This window comes from Rhinatrema bivittatum, chromosome 16 (genome assembly GCF_901001135.1).
Source record: "Rhinatrema bivittatum chromosome 16, aRhiBiv1.1, whole genome shotgun sequence".
Lineage (NCBI taxonomy): Eukaryota > Metazoa > Chordata > Amphibia > Gymnophiona > Rhinatrematidae > Rhinatrema > Rhinatrema bivittatum.
Window position 1 is genome coordinate 41,767,653 of NC_042630.1, and position 24,766 is coordinate 41,792,418.

General features: G+C 45.5%; 1 protein-coding gene across 1 annotated transcript in view; it reads left to right on the forward strand.

The window, feature by feature from the left end:
- LOC115077508 (vomeronasal type-2 receptor 116-like) overlaps positions 1-24,766 on the forward strand; it is a 71,200-nt gene that overhangs the window by 40,953 nt on the left and 5,481 nt on the right. The window contains exons 3-4 of the mRNA XM_029579799.1: positions 12,822-13,049; positions 24,514-24,640. Of these exons, the coding sequence (XP_029435659.1) occupies positions 12,822-13,049; positions 24,514-24,640 (355 nt within the window). The remainder of the gene's footprint in view (positions 1-12,821; positions 13,050-24,513; positions 24,641-24,766) is intronic.

Here is a 24,766-nt window from a genome sequence, read left to right on the forward strand (position 1 = left end):
TAACTCACAATTGTTTGGAGCAGCGATAGCTTCCAGGCAGTAGAGAATCTTCAGTAGGGATGTGAATCGTTTTAGGACGATTAAAATTATCGTCCGATAATTTTAATATCGTCTTAAACCGTTATGGAACACAATACAATAGAGATTCTAACGATTTATCGTTATAAATCGTTAGAATCGTGAGCCGGCACACTAAAACCCCCTAAAACCCACCCCCGACCCTTTAAATTAAATCCCCCACCCTCCCGAACCCCCCCCCCCAAATGACTTAAATAACCTGCGGGTCCAGCGGCGGTCCGGAACGGCAGCGGTCCGGAACGGGCTCCTGCTCCTGAATCTTGTTGTCTTCAGCCGGCGCCATTTTCCAAAATGGCGGCGAAAAATGGCGGCGGCCATAGACGAACATGATTGGACGGCAGGAGGTCCTTCCGGACCCCCGCTGGACTTTTGGCAAGTCTCGTGGGGGTCAGGAGGCCCCCCACAAGCTGGCCAAAAGTTCCTGGAGGTCCAGCGGGGGTCAGGGAGCGATTTCCCGCCGCGAATCGTTTTCGTACGGAAAATGGCGCCGGCAGGAGATCGACTGCAGGAGGTTGTTCAGCGAGGTGCCGGAACCCTCGCTGAACGACCTCCTGCAGTCGATCTCCTGCCGGCACCATTTTCCGTACGAAAACGATTCGCGGCGGGAAATCGCTCCCTGACCCCCGCTGGACCTCCAGGAACTTTTGGCCAGCTTGTGGGGGGCCTCCTGACCCCCACGAGACTTGCCAAAAGTCCAGCGGGGGTCCGGAAGGACCTCCTGCCGTCCAATCGTGTTCATCTATGGCCGCCGCCATTTTTCGCCGCCATTTTGGAAAATGGCGCCGGCTGAAGACAACAAGATTCAGGAGCAGGAGCCCGTTCCGGACCGCTACCGTTCCGGACCGCCGCTGGACCCGCAGGTTATTTAAGTCATTTGGGGGGGTTCGGGAGGGTGGGGGATTTAATTTAAAGGGTCGGGGGTGGGTTTTAGGGGGTTTTAATGTGCCGGTTTTGCGATTTTTCGATTTTTCGATTTTTCACGATTTTTCACGATATTTTACCCCCCCAAACGGCAACAATACGATTCCCTCCCCCTCCCAGCCGAAATCGATCGTTAAGACGATCGAGGACACGATTCACATCCCTAATCTTCAGAGTGTCCAGGAACATGGGCCCTCGAGGAGCGAGTATCGGTTCCTATCTGTAATCATAAAGTAAAGAAAAGAGCGAGGGTACCGAGGAGCGGGTACCTCTGGTAAGTCCGAGGAGGCAGAGTAGCTTGGGGGAGTAGTCAGAAAGTAGTGAGACACATTCCCATACCAACCCCTTGCTAACTCAGCTTGATAGTGCAAATAGAGACCTTTAAATATTGGAAGCGGATGACATCATCTCAGGGGGACGCCCCTGACGTTCGTGCCCTTGATGGAACTTCAATCAGAGCGTGCACGCACGCCCTAGGTCTTCAGGCAACATGGTGGATCTGCAGCGTCGAGCTGGTCCGGGGACGCCAGAGAGAGACGGCATGGAGACGCCGCGGCAGCCAACCGTCCATCAGACCCGGAGGAAGTCGCCACAGAGGTAAAGAGGGCGGAGTGAGGGCATCAAGCAACGACGGTCGCAACACCCCCTGACCCTATCCACCACTTACACTGAACTCCCAGTTCCCCCAGGGTCTTTATCCCCTGGCTACCAAAAAACTCCTTGTCCCCCACTTACCTCTTTCCAGGTGATGTTTCCAGCAGGAAAGAGGAAGGAGTGATCCACACTTGTTCCTGCCCACCAATGTCTCTTTAAAACTGGCATCAACTGGTCCTGAAAGTTCCAAATGTGAAGTCAAAATGGCACCGGTCTCTGGGCTTTAGCATCAATTTTTTGTGCAGAACCAGAAGATCAATCCATCAGGATGAGGAGTAGGCAGGAACTGGAGAGAAGGAACAGGAACGCTGGAACCAGGAGTCAGGAACAGGAAGCAAGGCAGGGATCAAGAATGCAGACAACTCACACTCAAGAATGAGCTGGACCCGTTGCTGAGGTGAAGTGCTAAGAAAAGTGCGAAAAGCGGAATATAAAAATCTAAATAAATTTAAAAAAAAATAGCAGGGCAGGGTATATATATCCTGCCTCAGGCCCTTTAAATTTACAGCAGAGGCGTGCGTGTGTGCCTAGGGAGCCAGGTGCCGAACTGGGCATTGGTGGCATATGGGAGCACTGGGAGAGAAGGCTGCAGTTGTGGTGGTCATGTTGGTCGCAAGAGGTGGTGACGGAGGGGAGCAAGAATGGGTCATCTGCCTGCGCAGGTAAGGGGACCCGGCCATGGTCTCAGAAGGCCGGGGATCCTAACAGATTATTCTGAATCATAGAATTAATGAATAGCTGGTTCTGACTTGCAGCTTGTACGTGTAATAATAATACATAGAAGATCTGGCATGAAAACAGGACAGTGTGCAAACAGGTCTGTCTGGCAGTCTGTGCAGAAGGATCCATGATGAATGGTCAGACAATAGATCTGTCAGGGTTAGAGGCAGTATCCCTAGCATCCAGCACTTGTGTGATTACAGGAGAAACCACCAAATTTGCCACAGAATCAACATTCCTGAAAGCTCTTAATTTAATCCTTTGAACAAAGCTACAGGGTGCCTGCCAGTCTTCAGTCTCAGCTCTCTCCCTCTGCTCCAGCTCCTTCCCGCAGGGAAGAAGTTTCTGTTTTTCCTCCCACCCTGTCCTTAAGTGAAGGGAGGGGATGTGAAGATGGAGTGGACTGAGAACGGAGTCAGAATGTTTCATCCCTCAAACATCATTGAAATTCTTTTCAAACCAAAGGTGATGTTGATATAATTCATGGATGTAGGGATGTCCCTAAAAAAAGAATTGTATCTGTGTACATGCTGATGCCTGAAATGCCCACACCCTGCCCAAACCACGCCCATACTGGCTATGTTTTGAAAACTTCCGCGATGCGTGCGCTTCAGGGGATACACGCATATATCAGCAGCTTTTAAATTCCGCTTGGCACGCATGACCCCAACATATTCATTTATTTATTTTATTTTATTTGTTTAGATTTATATTCCGCTTTTCTCACGTTTTTCAGCACTTCAAAGTGGATTACATTCAGGTAATTAATGCACTTGTCAAGCTTTTAAAATTCATCTTTAGAATTTGGTTAGATAATTGCCTCAGACATTAAAAGTCAGAATTAACTGAATAATATTCAATTAAATGTTCTTGACAATTCATTATTTGCATTTATTTGTGGCACATTTTAAAACCCACAGGTCCAAGTAAACTTGATCCCTGTGAAGTACGTCACACATAATTAAATATAGAGAAAAATGGGTATAGAGTCCAAGCAGAACATAGTCAATACACATTATTTTTTGCTTTTGATTATGCAATCAATGAGAAACACAAGTTTTCTCTAACAAAAAAATAAAACCATTAAAAGCCCTAAAAATAAGGGAAGACAGAAAACCGCAGCAATTCTGATTTAGAAAAAAAAATCAAATCCCTTACTCTTTTTACCAAAAGGATCAGGAAAATGAAAAACAGTGCATGTTTAATTTCCTCCTAAAAAATTCATAATTGTCTAATAAAAAAGAAGGAACGGTTTGAAGAGTATTCCAGCTGCGACTGAAACTGCCTGAGATTTGGTTATTTCCAGATGGGCTTAACTAGCTGGAGGAGGGCAAAAACTCATTCAGAGTGAAGATTTCTAGAGTGAATTCTCTAAATATAAAATCTCAAGTTATGTATTGCTTGGATGTATGTAAATGTATGTTCGGAAGTTAATTATAGTAATTTATAAACGTGGAGGCCAATATGCAGTTGGCTGTTTAGTGAACAAGTTATCTTAACTAAAGTTAGCCGGATAACGTCTCCTGGATATTCAGTGGGAGAAACATCTGGTTAAATATAATGGGATATTCTTTTGAATATCGCCTGCTATATATTAAGGTATTCGGCGACAGATAGCCCTATAACTTTAGACTTAACCTGCTATTTTCAAAAGAGTATAGCCAGTTAAGTTTTATTCCAGTTAAAAAAAAAAAAAGAAGAACTCCTACCCCTTTTATTATTTTCATCACATCTCACGGGCTCCTGATCCCACGCAATGCCACCCCAACCCTTCCCTTCTGTGCCACCACCACATACCTTTATTTATAGTTGGTCTCCTGGATTGCAGGAGCTGGGGCCAGCATTTTTCTGGTGCTTCTATGATTGCTAGGCTACTACGATCCAGGAGACCAATGACAAATAAAGGTACGGGCATAGAAGGGAAAGTGGGAACAGGGGTGGGGGAGGGGGACTCTGGGACCCAATTATTTTATTTTAAGCATGAAGTGGGCCCTTTTTGTGGAGGGGGTGGAAAGTTTAGCCTCGTAGGGCCTTTGCAACTCGGATGGGAGAGTAGCGGGGGTCAGGTCGTAATGTGAATTATTTTTTAACTGGAAAACAGCCAGCTATATTCTTTTCAATATAGCTGGTTAAGTCTGAAGTTATCCAGCCATATGGGGTTACTTCCGAGCAGGTCTAAAGTTATAAGGCTAACTTATAGGATAATTTTTCAAATTGCATTGAGGCCCCAACGTGCATTAAATGCAAGGGATGTGCATTCATTTTCAATGAATGTTTCATCCGCAACAAATAAGGCCCTATTCGTTGCATTCGCGAAATGAATGGCGATCCCCCACAAATAAAACATAACATATATATATGAGAGAGAGAGAGAGAGAGAGAATGTCCCCATCCTATGTAGGTATTTATACCCCTATATGAGGCCCACCTAGATATTCGAGGTGAGGTGTAGGTATTAGTGTAGGGGTTAGGGGCCACTTTGACATGCAGAGTGTGACGTACGAACATAACAGTACACGCTTGTGAAGATTTGATGAACTTCGGAGCGAGGAAACTCACCCAAAAATGAGATTTGTGCAATGTTCTCTCAACCTAGCTTGATGTTACTCAGGTAGAGAGTCCATATCATAAAGGAACTGGTGGAGGAGGTAAAGTTATTGTTTCTGGTATGCTAGGTACATTTTATAACTTTTTGGTGAGTACACTAGGAAATTATTGGTGTTTCTGGTAATTACAGACATTATACAACCATTTTTTATTATAGAAATGAGCTGTTAAGCCCGTTAAAACAGGCGAGGTGTGCCGGCCAGAGCTGTCTATTCCGCACAGTCACAGCTTCTCATGGGCCCATTAAAACGGGCGAGATGTTCGCGGTTCGTCAGTCAGAGCTCTGGATGTTCACGGCACGTCGGTCAGAGCTCTCTTCCTCACAGACAGAGCTGCTCCTTCTGCGCATTCGCGGCACAGGCACAGCACGTCAGTGAGAGCTCTCTCATCTGCGCAAGCACGGCACGTCGGTGAGAGCTGCTCTCTACTGCGCATTCATGGCAAATCAGTCACCGCTCAATTATATAGCTGATGGTTAGGTAAGGGGTGCTTTGGGAGGTTTGGAATACATTATGAGTATTTCCATTATTTCCTATGGGAAAAATAATCTTTACTTACAACCAACCTGAGTTACAACCAGCCGTCTGGAACCAATTGAGTTTGTAAGTCAAGGGTCCACTGAATTGCTAACTTCTGCAAGCATAGCACACAGTGTACTTTCTTCAATGTGTGATGGTAAACGGAACCTTCTCTGAAGAGAGAGCGGTTTTAAGTGGTGTACCGCAAGGATCGGTGTTGGGACCGGTCCTGTTCAATATCTTTGTGAGCGACATTGCGGACGGGATAGAAGGTAAGGTTTGTCTTTTTGCGATGACACTAAGATCTGCAACAGAGTGGACACGCCGGAAGGAGTGGAGAGAATGAGACGGGATCTAAGGAAACTGGAAGAGTGGTCGAAGATATGGCAGCTGAGATTCAATGCCAAGAAGTGCAAAGTCATGCATATGGGGAGCGGAAATCAGAATGAACTGTATTCGATGGGGGGGGGGGGGGAAAGGCTGACGTGCACGGAGCAGGAGAGGGACCTTGGGGTGATAGTGTCTAATGATATGAAGTCTGCGAAACAATGCGACAAGGCGATAGCAAAAGCCAGAAGAATGCTGGGCTGCATAGAGAGAGGAATATCGAGTAAGAAAAGGGAAGTGATTATTCCCTTGTACAGGTCCTTGGTGAGGCCTCACCTGGAGTACTGTGTCAGTTCTGGAGACCGTATCTACAAAAAGACAAAGACAAGATGGAAGCGGTACAGAGAAGGGCAACCAGGAAGGTGGAGGATCTTCATCACATGACGTACGAGGAGAGATTGAAGAATCTAAATATGTACACCCTGGAGGAAAGGAGGAGCAGAGGTGATATGATACAGACTTTCAGATACTTGAAAGGTTTTAATGATCCAAAGGCAACAACAAACCTTTACCATAAGAAAAAATCAGCAGAACCAGGGGTCACGATTTGAAGCTCCAGGGAGGAAGATTCAGAACCAATGTCAGGAAGTATTTCTTCACGGAGAGGGTGGTGGATGCCTGGAATGCCCTTCCGGAGGAAGTGGTGAAGACCAGAACTGTGAAGGACTTCAAAGGGGCGTGGGATAAACACTGTGGATCCATAAAGTCAAGAGGCCGCCAATGAAGAGTAGGTGACTCGCCAGAATGATGGCTACTGCCTGGAGACAATACCCTTATTCAATAAACATACACATGGTTACTGTGACTCCAACATCACTCTAAGCTTCAACAGCAAGAGGAAATGTGGAAAAAAGGATTTGCACTCACAAAGACGGGAGTAGCTGGTTTGTTACGGCGGTTACTACCCCAAACCAAATATCCAAATTACTACCTCCACCTTCCTCTATTCCTGATGCCTTTCAACTAGCTTGATCACTCCATTCTTATACTTCACTTTCAATGCATATCCAGCATAGTTCTCTGCTTCAACAGCAGGGGAGAAGAAAAACTGTTACTTCACACATCCAGCAGAGCTCTCTGCTTAAACGGCAGGGGAGAAGAAAAAAGGGTTCGCACTCACAAAGCGGGGAGTAGCTGGCTTGTTACGGCGGTTACTACCCCAAACCAAATGTACCTGATACTTCACTCTCGACGCATATCCAGCATGGCTCTCTGCTTCAACGGCATGGGAGAAAGACTGATACATCACGAATTTCCAGCATAGCTCTCTGCTTCAACGGCAGGGGAAAAGAAAAACTGATACTTCACGCATATCCAGCATAACTTCAACGGCAGGGAGAAGAAAAAAGGATTCACACTCACAAAGCGGGGAGTAGCTGGCTTGTTACGGCGGTTACTACCCCAAACCAAATGTGCCTGATACTTCACTTTCGATGCATATCCAGCATAGCTCTCTGCTTCAAAGGCAGGGGAGAAGAAAAAAACTGATACCTCACGCATATCCAGCATAGCTCCCTGCTTCAACGGCAGGGGAGAAGATAAACAACCAATAAGGGCTGTATAACATAATCTGGGTAAAAACAAATAAGCATGGGTGTAGCTTGCTTATTGCGGCGGTTACTACCCCTACTACCTCTAACTAATCAAGCTAGATATTTCACTTGGATGCAGCTCCATCACCGCTCTCTACATTAATGGCGGGGGTGGAAGGGAATTAGAACCAAGAGCTAAGAGAAACAGATAAGTATGAGAGAAGAAATGAGGGAAGCTTGCTGGGCAGACTGGATGGGCCATTTGGTCTTCTTCTGCCGTCATTTCTATGTTTCTATGTTTCTATGTTTCTTGGGTTCTATCTGCAAAGGTTGTTTGCTAGACTACCTCAGCTCTACCAGCCTGTCTTGCCCCTATAAAAACCACAGGGACCAGACTACCTCCGCTCTGCCATCCTGTCTTGTACCTATCAACTTTCTGCCACTCTGTCTTGCTGCCATACACCAGAAGATTCTACTCCTTGTGGTGTTTTTGCCACTATCATGGTTCCTCAGTGTGTTGGTGCTAGTCTTTCTGCTGCTTTGTCCCTTTATCGGTGCCTTATGATTTTTTCTCACACCCTTTCTGTTTGCTATCTTCCCCCTTCATTGTGCTGTAGGATGTTGATGCCACTTGCTTTCCACTTTGCCTGTCATGCTGCCTTGGAGGGTTCATGCATCTGTTATCGGTGCTCTCTTTTGAAGCTGTGGTGTGTTTTTGACACTCTCGCTGCTGCTTTGTACCTCTGTTAAAGCACACTTGCCACTCCTGGCACTCCTTTACCCCTTTACAGTGCCTTAGACTATTCATGCCACTTTGGTGCCACTTTGCCACAGTCTAAGTACCTTGGAGCTCTTTCCTCTTTCAATGATTGCTCCCCTTAAGTTTCATCAGAATTGATAAGAAAACCCGAATTCTGCAGCCAAAAATAGGCTGCAAATACTTCCCCCTTTGACTTTAATGGCAAAATGAAAAATGAATGAAACTAATAAACAAATTGGTTTTTCCCCTATGAAACTAATGAAACAAATTTGGGTCCCAGCAAAACGAAAAATGAAATGAAACCAATTTTTTCCTTCTGCACATCCCTTTTAAATGCATCTAATGTCTGTTAAACATGCAATAAGCAAGCATGTTTATTTTATTATGAGTATGCAAATAGGAGGAGTCAATGCAAATTAGTGTCCTACTGCATTTTGCAGCAAAATAATGCACAATACCATGGAATTTAATGTGGAAAATATCTTTTATTTTGCAGTAAAGGGGGAAATGTATTTATCGCGCAACAGCAGCTCTATGCTATTATCGCGAGCGAGAAAATGAGACCTTCTCCCAGACACACCTACACAGCCCTCCTGGGCCAATAAAATACCTTTTCTTACTTGGCTTGTCTTCCTAAAGCTATAGTGTTTGGGGGAACATTGCTTGTGGGATACTGGCTGCCTCAAGATGCTCGGCGGTGAGAAAAATAAGAACAACTGTTCTGCCCGTCGGTCGCAGATGGCTGCGCCCTCTATTGCTCACCTTTTTTCTACCTGATTCAGCTCAGTTTGGGAAGATGGCTCCCTCTGCATCTCCACGCGACCCCTTCGGCATTCCCAGTCTAGCATGGGCGATTGCATTCGCCATCTTTCTCCCAGAGTCATCTAGGGCTTGTGTGCGCATGCACAGCCCTGTCCTCTACATGCGTCATGGTGGGAACCTCGGGGGTGTCCCCACCACATGATGTCACAAACTCTGGTATTTAATCTCAGTTCATGAATACAGATATGAGTCTGTCGCCACTAATTTTTATCATCACCGTTATCATCAAATAGCCGCATTATTCTTTGGATGAATGAGATGGCTGTTTGATGTTAACGGCAATGATAAAAACTGGCGGCATGAGAGAGGAAATTATAAAGGTTACCGCATTGAAAAAACATTGAAATATAGGCGGGAAATGCTTCGGTTTTGTGTATGGAAGACACATTGATCAGATAATTTTTGAATATGAGTAAGAAGGGTTAAAGTTATTTCTTCAGGATATTTAGCAATGAGAAGATTTGAAATATATGGCTCCCTGTTATATTAATGGTGATCCATTGTAAAATAGCTGTTATATCCCCTGATGAAACCTTGGGTGAAACAGGAGTCTCTGATCGGGAATTGAATTTAAGTGGAATAGAAGAAATGAAAAGAAATTGAATGGAGGGCCGGCCAATGGCACGGATACCCTGTCACATGGTAAGGGCAAAGGGCCATCGGCGCCATCTTTATGAGTGGCAGCCGATGGCCCGAGAACGGGAGATTGCTCCCGGGACCACCACTAGACCACCAGGTAATTTTAAAATGTTTTGAGGGGATCGGGAGGGTGGGGGAAGTTAAGGGGTCATTTTTAAAGGGTAGGGTGGGGGGTTTTTTATCGGGCTATCGGTGCCATTTTTGAGTGGCAGCCAAAATGGCGCCGATGGACCGAGAGCGGGAGATCAGTCCCCGCACCCCCACTGGACCACCAGGTACTCGTAAAAGGTTTTGGGGGGGTTCAGGAGGGCGGGGGAAGGTAAGGGATTCATTTTATAGGGTCAGGTGGGTTTATGGGTTGTTTTGGTGTGCCGGTTTTCCCCGCACTTCCCCCTCCCCGATTTACGATTTTTCACGATAAATCGGGGGAATTTCTATTGTATTGCGACTCTTAACAATTTTTGACGATTTAAAAAATATCTGACGATTTTTTTAAATCGTCAAAAACCATTCACAACCCTACATCTTACCTGTTGAAAATGAAGCAATGTTGATCTTCCTGCAATGCTGAATAACCCAAATGCTAGGCACCAGTCCATACCAGTCTGTACAGAGCACAGATATACTTTGAACTGAGCACTAAAGGACAATTTGACTTAAAGCAGCGATTGATATACCCTGCTGGAGAGTTATGACCTCACATCATGACATCACGTTGGGGGTGAACAATTCAATTTCAAAATATAATTTTTCAAATAAACATACCCCGTATTGCATTTGACAGAATGTATGCTCTTTTTGTCAGAATGTATGCATGTCCGCATGGCATAAGCAAGATGCAGTATGGACGACTGATGCAATAAAATGGATAGCGCTACGTATGCTCTTTTTTGACCTCTCATGCTTTTGGGGCATCCCTTTCATTTCAGTTTCAAATCAATACTGCATCGGGTGCCCATGAAAGGTTTTGAAAAAAATGGGCATCCAGTTTGGACGCATGTTTTTCTCACACAATATGTTATGTGGTGGGCGGTTTAGTGTGCCCATGGGCCTCCGCTCGGTCCCAGACCTTCAGGGCCGAGTAAGGGTTGACAGTGGCTCCGCATGGCTGACGGTATTACACTCTGCCAGGCCGACAAGCTCCCAAGGCCAACATCCGAGGATGTTGGAAGTTGAATGGTCTTCTGACCATTCCGAGCCCTTTCGGACCTGCTGCGAACAGCATGGAGCAGCAGGCCTGGCCTGAGGTTGAGGGCAGACGGCCTTGACATGAAGACATGACAATGATTGATGCGACGGCATCTAGACGAAGACACTGGGTTGATTCAACGGCATCCTTGGACGAAGATGCAGGGTTGATGCAACAGCATCCTTGGACGAAGACACTTGGCTGATGCAACGGCATCCATGACAAAGGACTTGACATCCAAGAAGGCCAGGGATGGGCAATTCCGATCCTCGAGGGCTGCAAACCGGTCGGGTTTTCAGGATATCCCTAATGAATATGCATGAAAAACTTTTACATACGACTGAGGCAGAGTGCATGCAAATCTCTCTCGTGCATATTCATTAGGGATATCCTGAAAACCCGACTGGTTTGCGGCCCTCGAGGACCGGAATTGCCCACCCCTGAAGTAGGCAAAACACAAGGCATGGACATTGGCACTGTCTCTCAGGGCGCCCTACTCAGGCCACCCTCAGGATGAGTCGTGGACCACCCTGTCCCACTGCGGGCCCTACACAGCCCATGCAGGCTGGTCATGGACCATGAGGAGAATGGGACAGCGCAGGAAAGATCCAGGACATGACGGCTCGAGAGCGCAGGACACCAGTCCACCTGCAGGCCACTCCAACCTTGGAAAGACGTCATCCGAGGGAGTCCGGCCCACAGGACCAGAAGGCTCAGGAGTGTAGAAGATGAGATGCAGGAACACACATCAGGACGTGCAGGAACATAGCAAGACATCAAAACATGGACCGGGACCTCAGGCGGAACACCAAGACATGAAGACATGGAAGAAGGCAGACGAGACGAGACAAGGAGCTCCACGAAGACAAAAGACCTTACAAGTCTCTGGCAGAGGGGAGTCGCCATGATGCAAGGCGAAGAACAGACTGACGAAGCATCCCTTTATAGGGCTAAAGCAGGAAGTCCACTTGAAGGTGGGGCCAGCACACGTCCGGTGCCTGGCCCTTTAAATTCTGCAGAGAGGTGCACACCGGCGCCTAAGGAGAGCAGCAGGGAGCTGTGCAGGACCGCGGACAGCGGCCTGCACCGACGTCATCGTGTCAGAAGAGGCAGGACTGGCCTGAGATGCAGGCCTGACGTGAGCAGCGGCTCCAGCTGCTGCAGGAGGCCCCGGGGGCGGCTCCTGCCGCCAATCCAGGCCGGGGATGTGGCCTTAGGTCGCGAAGAAGCTGACAACGTCGGGAGCGGTTCCAGCCCCGCTGAAGATGAAACAAGGCCGCGGCTCCGACCATGGAGCACAGGAGACTCCAAGGCGGCCTCCGGGCCATGTGGGCAGCAACGACCACGGCTCCAGCTGCATGGAAGTCCCAACGGCGGCGTCCTGCCGCGTCAGGTGGAAACAGCATGGGGTGAGTGTCTGCTCGCGGGGAAACCCGCGGGCAGCGAAGTCATAACACAATATTTAATCGGCCTTATAGTGAGCACTAAGTGAAACAGAAAAAAAAATACTTCCCCACTGAATAGACCCAGTAAAAGTTACCTGGACAAAATTATCCGATAACCTTAGGACAGGTATTTGCTGACCACATTTATCCAGCTAACTTTATCTGGCTGGGCAGAATATCAGCACTAGCCACATAGTGAAACCACACTCTGAGAATGCCCCCAGGGGGGAGTGGGAGGACATATTAAAATCTCAGGTGCTGACTGAGTAACTCCAAAAGTTAGCTGGACAGACCCTCGGAATATCAACCTTCTGACTTATGTTTTATGTACTTCAAGATAGCTATGGACAGAGAAGAAAAGTATTTTATCTTGCATTTTGATATGCTTTGTTTCAGTTCATTTACAGCAAATTAAAACAATTTGGCATGCATTAAATGCACACAAAAATGTTAATGCATGCTAAAAGAAAAGACAGCAGATCCCTATTTGAAGTGAGCTCTGGACTCTGCAGTTAGGGCTCTACTAAAATTGTTCCTCTCCTTCTTTAGCTTCATCATTATCTGAAGAACGTCCACTTCAGGAACAGCCTGGAAGAAGAGATCATTTTTGATCAGAACGGCGACCTCTCCATTGGATACAATATTATAAATATTGTCTATCTACCCAATGGGACAGTGAGGAATAATATTGTTGGAAGTTACAACCCTCACGCTCCTCAGGGCCAGGATTTTACCATTGATGAGAAGGCAATCGTGTGGGAGAGCGCATTCACCCAGGTCAGAATCAAGAAATACTAAAACATGATGGAAACACTGAACCTTGCAAGTATCACATATGTTAATAAAACAGGAAAGGGGAAGTGCTGGTGTGTGTTCGGCTGGCCTAAATTCCACCTCTTGATAATGTAACAGACCTTTCAGCAAAGGAGAGAATTTTTCTTCCATCAGAATGACGAGTGGCGAGAATTCTCCCATTAGAGGGCAGCAGGAGGGATCACGTGGAGATTGCATTACAGAAGGAGGGGAATTCACCTAAACTCTTCCATAATAATGAAAAATAAAATCTATCACCTTTCATAAGTTCAGTTTGGCGCATGGGTTACATTTTTGTGTTACTCCTACTACATAACATTTCTATAGTGCTACTCCCAATTAGAATAATTTCCCACCAGTCATGCAGATATGCTAAATGGAAGCCACCATGCAGATTCCCTCCCAGCACTGACTGAAAGCCCTCCTAAGAATAAGTGTTTCTCAGGCTGCCTCTAGATGGGTGCTAGGATGCTTCCAGCTCACCACCATTGGATCTGCAAATTAACATCATCATTTCTCACTCTCAGTCACTGCTCGGAGAAAATGGAATGCAATTCTTGGGCTGCATTTTTTTTTATACTTGTATCCATTAAAAAATGGATCATGATGTCTGCTCCATTAGGTAAACAAGTAAAAATGTAGACTTCAGATGCATCTTCTGAAGGTTCTATTTTAATACCCTGACTCTTATGATCATAGAAACATTTTTAATTTCAAGGAAAGAGCAGATATATTCTCTCATACCACTGATTAAATTTATTAATTTTAGTTTATCCTGCAAAATTGCTAGCATCATTGCGCAATACATTTCCAAATTAATTGGAATGTCATAGCCACTTTATTTTCTTTTTATCAGAAGAACCTGAGTTCTCCTGAAACAAATACCACTGAATTGCTTGCAAATTACCTCATAAAAATAAATAGCATGAAATGGCTTATTTATAGACAGTAAAGTAACACTGCATATAGAAATTCATAGCCCAATATTATATCAATGACTGAGGCCAGAGATGCAGATGGTATTAGAGATAGTGAGGTTGCATTGATTAGGAAACACAAATTTCTGTTTATTGACCACACCAGTCCACAATAAGTGGATTGTTCTCTACTACCAGTAGATGGAGACAGAGAAACAAAGCTTTGCTATACACTACTGTACTTAAGGCAATGTGTCACTTCTATCTCCAGCAGATGGCACAGATGTCTTACTTGTAATCGACTGGTTTTGTGGACAAATTGCTCCCAGGAGTGGGCAGGTCTCTTGGGGGGGGCTATCTTCCTGGTTGAAAAGGAATGAGCAAAGGTTTTGTGTTCCTTTTGGTGATCTTGTCTTTCCCTGAGGGATTTGAAAGCCAGTGGTACTATGTCTCTTATTCCCCTGCCTCTCCTGTTGGCCTGATCTTCTGTGGTCCAGATCAGGGAAGTAATTATTTTTCATTTATCTATAGGCTTGTCACAGTTTATTTAAATAAATATAAATAAAAAATAAAGGAGATAGCAAATGGAACAGTCAGCATTTCAGCTCCAGTGGAGTTATTTCAAGTGTTTCGGCAATGTTTCTGTGACTCAGGGATTTTCAGGCAGTCAACAGCCTGCACAGGGTAAGAGAGAGACCAAAAAGATGCTTGATGAGCAGTGCTCGGCTGTGTGGCACCAAAGGTATGATAGCTCCCCATCATAATGGAAAGAAGTGTCTCGCATATTAGCGTTAAGTGAAGAGTGATTCAAGCCGCTGGGCTCGTCTCTAAAAAGATATCTGCTGGTCCCAATTCGGGACTTACAGTGACTGAGCATAGTGTGCGAATGGTGGCCATTTTAAGCCCTTCCCAGCAGGACAGAGAAAGCAGAGAGGCCTACTCTGACCCACTGAGCCTGACCCTTTGGAAAGGGATGTTGGTATATCATGTGGGAAGGGACCTACAATCTCAATGGTTCCTGAATGGCTGCAGCAGGGCTCAGAAGAGTCTTGTTATTTCAATTTGTAACTTTAATGCATAAGGCATTTTTCTTTAAGAAAGGCTCCAATTCTACTTGATTCTCAAATTCTGTTGGACTTCTGAGGGCATCTATGATACCCTCTCATCCTAAGTAGTTTCAATTGGATCCAGATATGGATTTTGATCTGCAGTCAGAGGCATTGGGAGATGGCATTGGGGAAGGTTGTCCTGGGGGAATTCATGAGGATATGGAGGAAGGAGAAATCCTTGTGGAAGATAGAGGATAATCCTAAGGTGATCCATCTTTTTAAAAGAGTTGAGATGCCTGCTATTATTACTTGGGCTCCAGAAGAACTGCATATCAAGGAAACAAAAGTAGAACCAGATCAGTATTTTATTTATTTATTTATTTCAGATTTTTATATACCGGCATTCGAGACAGCAGTCACATCATGCTGGTTCACATAGAACAGGGGTGCATAGTAAAAATAACTATAACAATGGTGCTGAAAAGGCAGTTACATATAACAGGGTGATAAGAACTTGGCTGAGAAGGAAGAGAAAGGACAGGTTATTAATTCACACAGGTAAACGATAGAAGATATGGTTAAACAAGGTGTAGTTGGAGATTAGTTGACCATGTTGGCGTCCGGGAAAGCTTGTATGAATATCCAGGTCTTTAGTCTTTTTTTGAAGGTTGAGATGCATGGTTCTGTTCTGAGATTTGAGGGGATGGAGTTCCATAACGGTGGAATGGCTGTAGAGAAAGCCCGGTCTCTTAGTGTGCAGTATCTAGTAGATTTGGACGGTGGTACCTGTAGCGATCCCTTGTATGCATCTCTTGTCGGTCTTGACGAATTGTGTAGTCGGAGAGGGATCTGTAGGTCAATGGGAGCCAGTTGGTGGATGATTTTGTATGTGGTAAGAATGGCCTTGTATATTATTCTAAAGTGTATAGGTAGCCAATGGAGGCTCTTTAGAATCGGGGTTATGTGGTCCCTTCTCCTGGTATTGTCAGAATTCGTACAGCTGCATTTTGCCACCATCTGAAGCGGTTTGGTGTATGAAGCGGGAAGGCCGAGTAGGATGGTGTTACAATAGTCTAATTTTGAAAAAATGATTGCTTGTAGAATGGTTCTGAAGTCTTGGGCATGGAAAAGAGGTCTAATTCTTTTCAGCACTTGTAGTTGGTAGAAACAGTCTTTGGTGGTTTTGTTAATGGTGGCTTTGAAATTCAGGCGATTATCAATTAGGACTCCTAGGTCTCTCACTTGTGTGATTGTTGGCGTGGCTTGTTGTGCAGAGGGTGATGGTGCTATTTTCTGAGGCGATGAGCAGGAGTTCAGTTTTGCTGGAATTTAATACCAGGTTTAGGCTAGTGAGGAGGAGTTTAATTTTTTGAAGGTAGGGAGAGGATCCAATTTTGTAAGGGCTTAGAGGGCCCAACAGATCTTTTACCTTTCACAGAATGGATAAAGCCTTGGTGTCTGCTGAATGAGATACTCCAGAGGCAAGGGCAGGAGGTCTATGGGATATCCCCTTCCTCAGGAACATTTAGAGCAATGAAAATTGCCAAAATGTGATGCTCATGTCTGCTGCCAAAGAAGACTACTAGTGTGGTTGAAGAGAGTGTGGCTCTCAAGGATGCCCAGGACAGGAAAACTGAGAGTCATCTCAAGGTCATTTGAGGTCATGGCCTCAACGCTCCATGCAGCTGTGCTTTCCAGTTTCAAAGACCCATCCTTCTTTGTGACAAAGAAAAAGCCTGCACCCACAGGTGAGGTGGATGGACAGATAAAATCCTTAGCCAGGTTTTCTTGGATATATTCGGTCATTGCTTGGATTTCAGGACAATGGGTAGGTTCTACCCCGGGGAGGTGTTATACCAGGAACCAAGTCAATGGGACAGTCAAACTTGTGCAGAGGCAAAAGGATATCAGCCCTCTGCTTGGAAAAGACATCCTTGAAGTCCACATATGGAGACAGAAGACCAGAAACAGCTACTGCCAGGGAGATCACAGGAGAAGGTGCCACCTTCTTGATGCACTGTTGGGGACAGGCTGGGCTCCACTCAAAAAGCTGTAAGGCTTCCCAATCTAACTGGGGAGAGTGATGCAGGAGCCACGGTAACCGCAAAACTACTGGGTGTATAGACTTGTCCCTCACGAGAAGTTCAATCTCTTCTTCATGGAGAGCTCTGGTGAGTAGACGAACAGTTGCCATTACTTGGGAAATCCGCCCAGGTAGGGGTTTGCCATGAATGGATGTGATGCATACGGTACCTCAATGGCATGAGTGGGAATGCCTAGGAGATGTACTAGGTCATTCAAAATAAAACTCCCACTGGCTCCAGAATCTATTAGAGCCATGTTTGGAAAAGAACGAGAGTCCCTAGTCAGGGTTACAGGCAAAGACAATTGAGGGGCCGGAGTAGTAGTGCCCAAGTTCAGGACCCCAACTAAACTTAGGCCTGGGAGTTTCCCAGACGAATAGGATAACAATGAAGGTGGTGGCTGGAAGCCCCGCAATACAGGCACAATCCAGAATCCCTCTGTCAAAGGCTTTCTTCCAGAGTAAGGGGCCCTTGACCCAGTTGCATGGGTTCCTCTATCTTGGTGGAAGGTAGGACTCCACTGGATGCAGGTCCTGCTGTAGGTGGAGAACAGGAACGCTCCACTGCAAGATGTCAGGGTGTCCAAAATTCACGGTGAAGCTCCTGGTGGCGGTGATCAATACAGCCTGACAAGTTGATAAGGTCTTCTAATGAGGAAGGTAATTCATGGGCTGTGAGTTTGTCTTTCAATTGGGACAAAAGACCATCCAAGTAAATGGCTTGAAGGCAATCTTCTTGCCACACCATCTCGGTGGCTAGAGTCTGAAATTCAATGGTATAGTCATTGAGAGTTCTCTGACCTTGCCACAAAGAAACTGGTACTGGCTATAGCCTGCCTCCCTGGGTCATCAAAGATCCAGCGAAAGAAAGTCACGAAGCATGATAATTCTTGTAGAAGAGAGTCCTAACGCTCCCACAAGGGAGAAGCCCATGCCAGCGCCTTGCCTTTCAAGCGAGAGAGAATAAAAGTAACTTTCGTTAGTTCATCCTGGAAGATGGAAGGCTGTAGAGCAAATTGCATATAGCACTGGTTAATAAACCCTCTGCAGAGTTGAGGATCCCTGTTAAAGCGGGGTGGATCGGGTAGGGCCAGCAAAGCTCTAGTAGGCAAGGGTGCAGGCGGTGGGCTGACTGATATGGGCATCGATGCTATAGTTCTTGCGTGGGTATCCAGTTGAGCATGGAGATGTTCGAAGGAGGAGGCCAATGCCTCAAGGAACCACTGCTGTTCCTGAATCTTCAAAGCCAAGCCCAGAATGGCCTGGAAGTTGGAAGGCTCCACCGAGTCCATGGCCTTGGCAACCTGTTGTGCTGGTGGTGTACCCTTGGCCCGAGGTGGGGTTGATGCTACCAGTAGGGCAAGCCCTATGGGTCCCCACCATCAGGAGGTGGAGCAGACTAAGAGACAGAGGCCAACTGGAGCTTCACCAATACCAGCCCTCATTCCCTGCAGGTTGAGCCCTTGGGTGTCGTGACTGGCTGGTCTTAAGAGGGCCTCCGTGTGATGACTCCCAGTAGATGAGAAGCAAGGGTATGCCAGGGGCCAGCAAAGTTATCAGAGGACTGAGGTTGGTCCGGACGAGGCAGGGATCCAGAAACCCGGATGCTGACAGGACCAGGGCAAGACAGGAGGCACCCAAGTAGTGGTATGCCAAAGCCTGAAATGCCAAGTCCGAGGGATACCAAAGACAAGATCAAGGCAACCTGGAGTCGGGGTAGGCGGCTGAGGAAGTGAAGTACCAGGAAGCAGAGTAAGGGTCAAAGCCAAAGGATCAGTCCAAGCATAGTCCAACGAAGCAAAGGTCAAAACCAGAGGATCAGTCCAAGCGTATTCCAATAAAGCAGGGGTCAAAGACAGAGGATCAGTCTAAGCGTAGTCCAATGAAGCAGGGGTCAATGCCAGAGGATCAGTCCAAACGAACAAGGAGTAGATCAAGGAGCAGACAGGAACAGGACCAGGATCGGAGTCAGGAGCAGGAACCAGGAACAGTGTCAGTAGCAGGAACCAGGAACAGAATCAGGAGCAGGAACCAGGAATGATGGGCAACGAGCACACAAGCAACCATGGAGACCTGTTGCCAAGGCAGGGAACAAATGGCTGGGCCCTGCCTTAAATACTAAGGCCCAGTGATGTTATCATCTGGGGCCATGGGCTATTTTCCCGCCACAGCCCTTTTAAAAGGACGAGAGTCGTGCATGTGCACGCCTAAGCCAGGACCCAGAAAAGGCAGGATGGTGGCATCTCTCCACAGCCCATGTGGAGAGGCCTGCTGGGTGCAGGGGGAACTGCAAGGGAGTCAGAAGTGGCAGAGGAGGCTGCAAGCACATGAGGGCAGAGACAGCTGCCTACCACCATGAGCAAATGTGATCTGAGACCAGTAGCTGGGTTCCTGGGGTGACTATTTTTCTTTTAATTTAGATTTATATTCTGCTTTTTGCAGTACTTCAAAGTGGATTACATTCAGGTACTGTAGATATTTCTCTATCCCCAGAGTGCTTACAATCTAAGTTTGTACCTGAGGCAATGGAGAGTAAAGTGACTTGCCCAAGGCCACAAGGAGCAATTGCAGGACTTAAACCCTGGTCGCCTGGTTCATAGCCCACTGCTGTAACCACTAGGCTATTCCTCCACTCCACTCCCAAATATGGGCCTATCCTCTGGTAAACAGGATCACTGTTTGTGGCTTTGATGCCAGATATTTTGCATTTTTGTAGAAAGGGTTACAGAATGGCTTGGCATTGCTTTCGCTCAAGGTTCAGGTAGTGGTTCTTTCTTCTTTCAGGGTCATAAACCAAAAAGATCTTGAAAGGCTTTTCCTCTTCAGGCAAGATTTCAAGAGTCCAGACACTATTGCCTGAGAAAGACTTCTTCTAGGCCGAGGCAGTTTTCTGTGAAGGGACAGTCTTTTCATGGATGTTGTAGAAGGGCAAGAGACACTTCCCAAAGAAGCAGAGGGGATCCATTTGAAGAAAGGACACAAATAACTACAAACCAATGAGTTCTCTCTATTGTAAAAGATAATTATGTGTTAGAATTTGCATGCTCGTGTGCCTTCATTGTATCTCCTGCTCTTCCAGGGAAAAACAGGGATGTAGACAGGAAAACCCTAGACCATCTTTTTTTCCTTGCAGCAGTAATTCCAGTGCCACAAGCAGAACAGGGCTTGGGTCATTATTCAATCTACTTTGCAGTATTAAACAAAAAAAGACCTATTTTGGATTTTTTAAAAATGTTGACATGTCTCTCTCAGTGCCTTATTTCCATGTGGAAACTCTCCATTTGGTAATTGTGGTGGTATGAATAGGGAAGTTCTTAGTGTTCTTGGATCTGTTGAAGGCACATTTATACATTCCTATTTGAAGAGAGGTCCATAGATTTCTCCACTTGCAGTACTGGGAGGTAACTATCATTTTCAGGCCTTACCCTTTAGACTGGCTACTGTACCATGGACTTTCTCCAAAATTATAATAGTGATGGCAGAGGCCTTGCAAAGGTAAAGAATCATGGTGCATATATATCTGGATGACTAGCTGATTCATGCAAAGACAGATGTACAGTGTCAGTGAGTGCTTACCATGTATGTCCAGTTGGAACCTAGGTTGGGTAATCAATTTGACAAAAAACAAGCTGTATCACTCACAGATGTTGGAGTATCTGGAAGCTCGCTTCTACACAAGTGAAAGCAAGGTTTATCTGATGAAGGAAAGGAGATTGAAGTTTCAGGTTCAAATCATGTCAAAGGTCTAGGATTATCTACAGGTGCTATGATCAGTGGCTTCTATTCTCCAGCTGTTTGCTTAGACAGCAGCACACATGAGACCTCTGCTACACCCCACTCTCCCCCTTTCTGCTCATTCCATGTTATTTACCCCTGTTTTTTGTAACTGCTTCCCCCCTTGCACAAGTTTAATTATACTGTTCATCGCACCCCTTGTTCTATGTGAACCGGCATGATGTGACTTGTTCATGAATGCCGGTATATAAAAAAGCTAAATAAATAATAAATAAATAAATAAAGCGTTGTTATCCAGATATTATTCTCAGTCACAGAATAATGGGGTCAGATTGCCCTTCTGGCAGAGGCCAGATACAGTCTGTCTTGGTGGCTGTTAGAGACTAGTTTATGCAAAGGCATTCGGTTAGAGTCTAGATTGGATAGTGGTCACTTCTGATGCCAGCCTGAGAGGCTGGGGAAACATATGCCATGGACAAAGGTTGCAAAGTCTTTGAAGAATGATGAAAATTCTTGGCTTATCAATTGTTTGGAAATTAGAGAATTAAAAGTGCTGGAGACTTTTCTTCCTCTAGTTAGGGGAAGGGTGGAAAGAGTGGCCTCAGACAGTCCTATGGCAGTGGATTTCATAAACAAGCAAGGATAGAGAAGGATTCAAGCAGTGCCATTGGAAGTGAGGTTATTCTTCCGATGTGCAGAACTGGATCTTCTGGTTCTGTCAGCTTCTCACATCACTGGACTGCAGAATGTGCAAGCAGGCACATGTTGGATCCCACAGAATGGGAGCTAGATCAGGTAGCATTTTCTCTCATTTTTTATATCCAAGCGGGGGATTCCTCAAGTGAACTTGATGGCAACTGCATACAACTCCAAAACCCAGAGGTTCTTCAGTCACAAAAGAGAGCCGGAAGTGAAAGGTTTTGATGTCTTAGTACAGCAGTGGCCCAAGTGCTTTTATATGTATTTCCACCATGGCCATTGATTTGCAGGGCAATTTTTAGGATTCAGAGGCATCCGATGATCTTGGTTGCTGCAAAGTGGCCCAGGAGACCTTGTTGCACTGATCTAATAAGACTCAAGGTAAAAAGCATTTTGAGATTCAACCACATTCCCGCTCTGCTTCATCAAGTTCCTATCTCCTTGCAAGAGATGGATCACTTTTTTTTCACAGTTTGGCTCTTGAGAAGGCTTAAAATCAAGGTCTACTCAGAGGAAGTGATTACCATGGTATTTCAAGCCTGCAGGACTTCTACTTCTCTGGCTTATGTGTGAGTGTGGAAGGTTTTTGAATCTTGGTGTCAGGAGTCAGGATTGTCTCCATTTGTGACTTTGATGCCAGATATTTTACATTTTTGTAGAAAGGGTTACAGAATGGCTTGGCACTGTTTTCGCTCAAGGTTCAGATGGTGGTTCTTTCTTCTTTCAGGGTCATAAAGAAGGCTACCTTAGCAGTGCACCTGGATGCACACAGATTTTTAAATGGTATTAAGCATTTGCATCCTCTGATAAGGGGGTTAGTGTCTCAGTGAACATTAATCTGGTTCCTCTCCATTTGAGCCTCCTAGAGAGGCATCTTTTGTTGAAGATTATGTTTTTGGTGTTCATCTGATCAGTGAGGCATATTTCGGAGTTTGCAGGCCTTGACTTGCAGGGATCCCTTTCTCAAGTTCTTGGAACATGGAGGGTCTATTCAGACGGTGCCTTCTACTTTTGCTAAAGGTGGTCTCTTCCCTTCATATGGATCAGGTAGTGGAGTTTCCCTCCTTCAGAAAGAGAAATTCAGGGGAAGGATCTTGATCTAAGGATCTTCATATATTGGATGTCAGGAGGGAGTTGGTGCATTATTTCAATGTGATGAATGTTTTTTGTCAGTCAGGCCATCTTTTTGGGATATTCAGTGGTCCTAGAAGACATGAAAATGCATCAAAGGCATCAAAATCCAGATGGATTAAACAGACAATTGCCTGAGCTTACATTGACAAGGATTTGGTAGTTGTGAATGTCCTGAAAGCTCACTTCAAGAGGAGTCAAGCAACTTCTTGGTTGGAGAGTCAATTGGTGTCTCTGCAAGACCTTTTGCAAGATGGTGACTTGGTTTTCCTTAAGAATCTTTGCCAAACATTACAGATTGAATGTTCAGGCATTAGATGGGGCTGTTTTTGGGGCAAGCATCTTTTGAGCAGGTCTTTCACTTCCCCTCCAGGTTTAGGGTGGCTTCTTGGGCATATCCCATCAATCTGGACCATTCAGGTAGAAGAAGAGAGAGGAAAAATTGGTATTTACCTGATGGTATTCTTTCCTTTATTCCTACCAGAACAGTCCAGAACCCTACCCATTCTTTCTGAGGCAAGCTCTGCCTGTTAGTGTAAATATTCAGGTCAGTAAAGTAACAATATTAGGGTGCTATTTTCCAAGCCGCGATAGGCCCTTATTGTGGTGGTAAGATTTAAATTAGGGGAAGGGGAGGAGTCGGGGCGGAGTTAGTGAGGGGATTATGGAAATTGGCGACAGCACCGCTACCGGCAATAATTTTTTAATTATACCCACGATAACCTGCAGCCATCCGCACAGTGGCAGGTGAAACTGCATTACCGTGGTGTGGCCAGCTGCAGGCTATTGCCCAACCGCCTCCTGCTTCGCCACCCTGCCCCCCTGTAGCGCAGGGTTCATCTTTCCAGACGGAATGATGAATCCTGGTCTTAGTTTGGCTTCTCTCTTGCACAGTTAAGGGAGTGGAGACGAATTTGGGTTTGCCTAGTTTTATTGTTCCCCTGGTCATTAAGAATTGCTTTTGTAGCTTGGTTACAGAGTTACTGTACAATTGTAGGTGGCACGGTGCCATAAGTAAAGGATGCTTTGTTTCTCTGGCTCCATATGCTGGGAAGAGAGAGAAACCCCATCAGTATGGACTGGTCTGGTAGGAACCAGACTAAAGAAAATTAGCAACTACATACAAATGTTTCCTTCTTATCAAAATGAAGTCTGTCAGACTCCTTGCCTTTGGAAAACAGAACTTTAATTGAAATATGTGTCTGTAGTTTTGCAGTCCCTGAGTAGCACAGCTTACAAAATATGACAGAACCACATAATTCACGTCCATAAATTCCCTTTGCTTTTAGAATAAGATGGGAAATGACTTCTTTACATCTCAGCCCGGCTCTAGGCTTGTAATATGGGAAAATGTACTGGGCTTCTAGAACCAGGAGCAAGGCTTAACAAGAATGGAAAGCATCCCTCTAATCCAAGGTTCCTGCAAAGATTCCTGCTGCCATAGGGAGAGTGAACAGCCAGTATGTAAAGGCAGGCATATTAACCAAGAAGAAGTTATTTAAAACCTCACAGGAAAAATGTCTTCTTTTGATAAGCAAAGTTTCTCCTATGTGGCTCAGATAAATGGGCAGCCACTCTCCAAACACTTCCAACCCTGGTTCTCTTTCTCTCTTTTATAAGGATATAGGGTTTGGCTGTATAAGTCATACTTTCCCTGCTTTACTGCTCCCTGCTGGCTTCCCTGCTCTAGCAAAACTTGATTCTGTGGTTCACCAGCATTACTTCCCTACTACTGACTGGGAAGGGAGTGCTTAATCTGTTACAATCACATTGTCTAGATTTTTTTTTCTTAATATTTATTTCTCAATATTTAGATACCTCCACAGGCCAAATGCAGTAAAAGCTGTGCTCCTGGCTTTAGGAAATTAACCAGGGAAGGAGAACCAGTCTGCTGCTATGACTGCATTTCTTGTCCAGAGGGAGAATTCTCCAGCCATGCCGGTGGGTAATTATAAAGTTACTAAGTGGCATGCCTTGGCCACTGATCATTGACTATATCCACAGTTCTGTGACACTCAGAGGTTATGCAAAGGAGAACATTTGTATAAGTTATAACCAGATATTCCT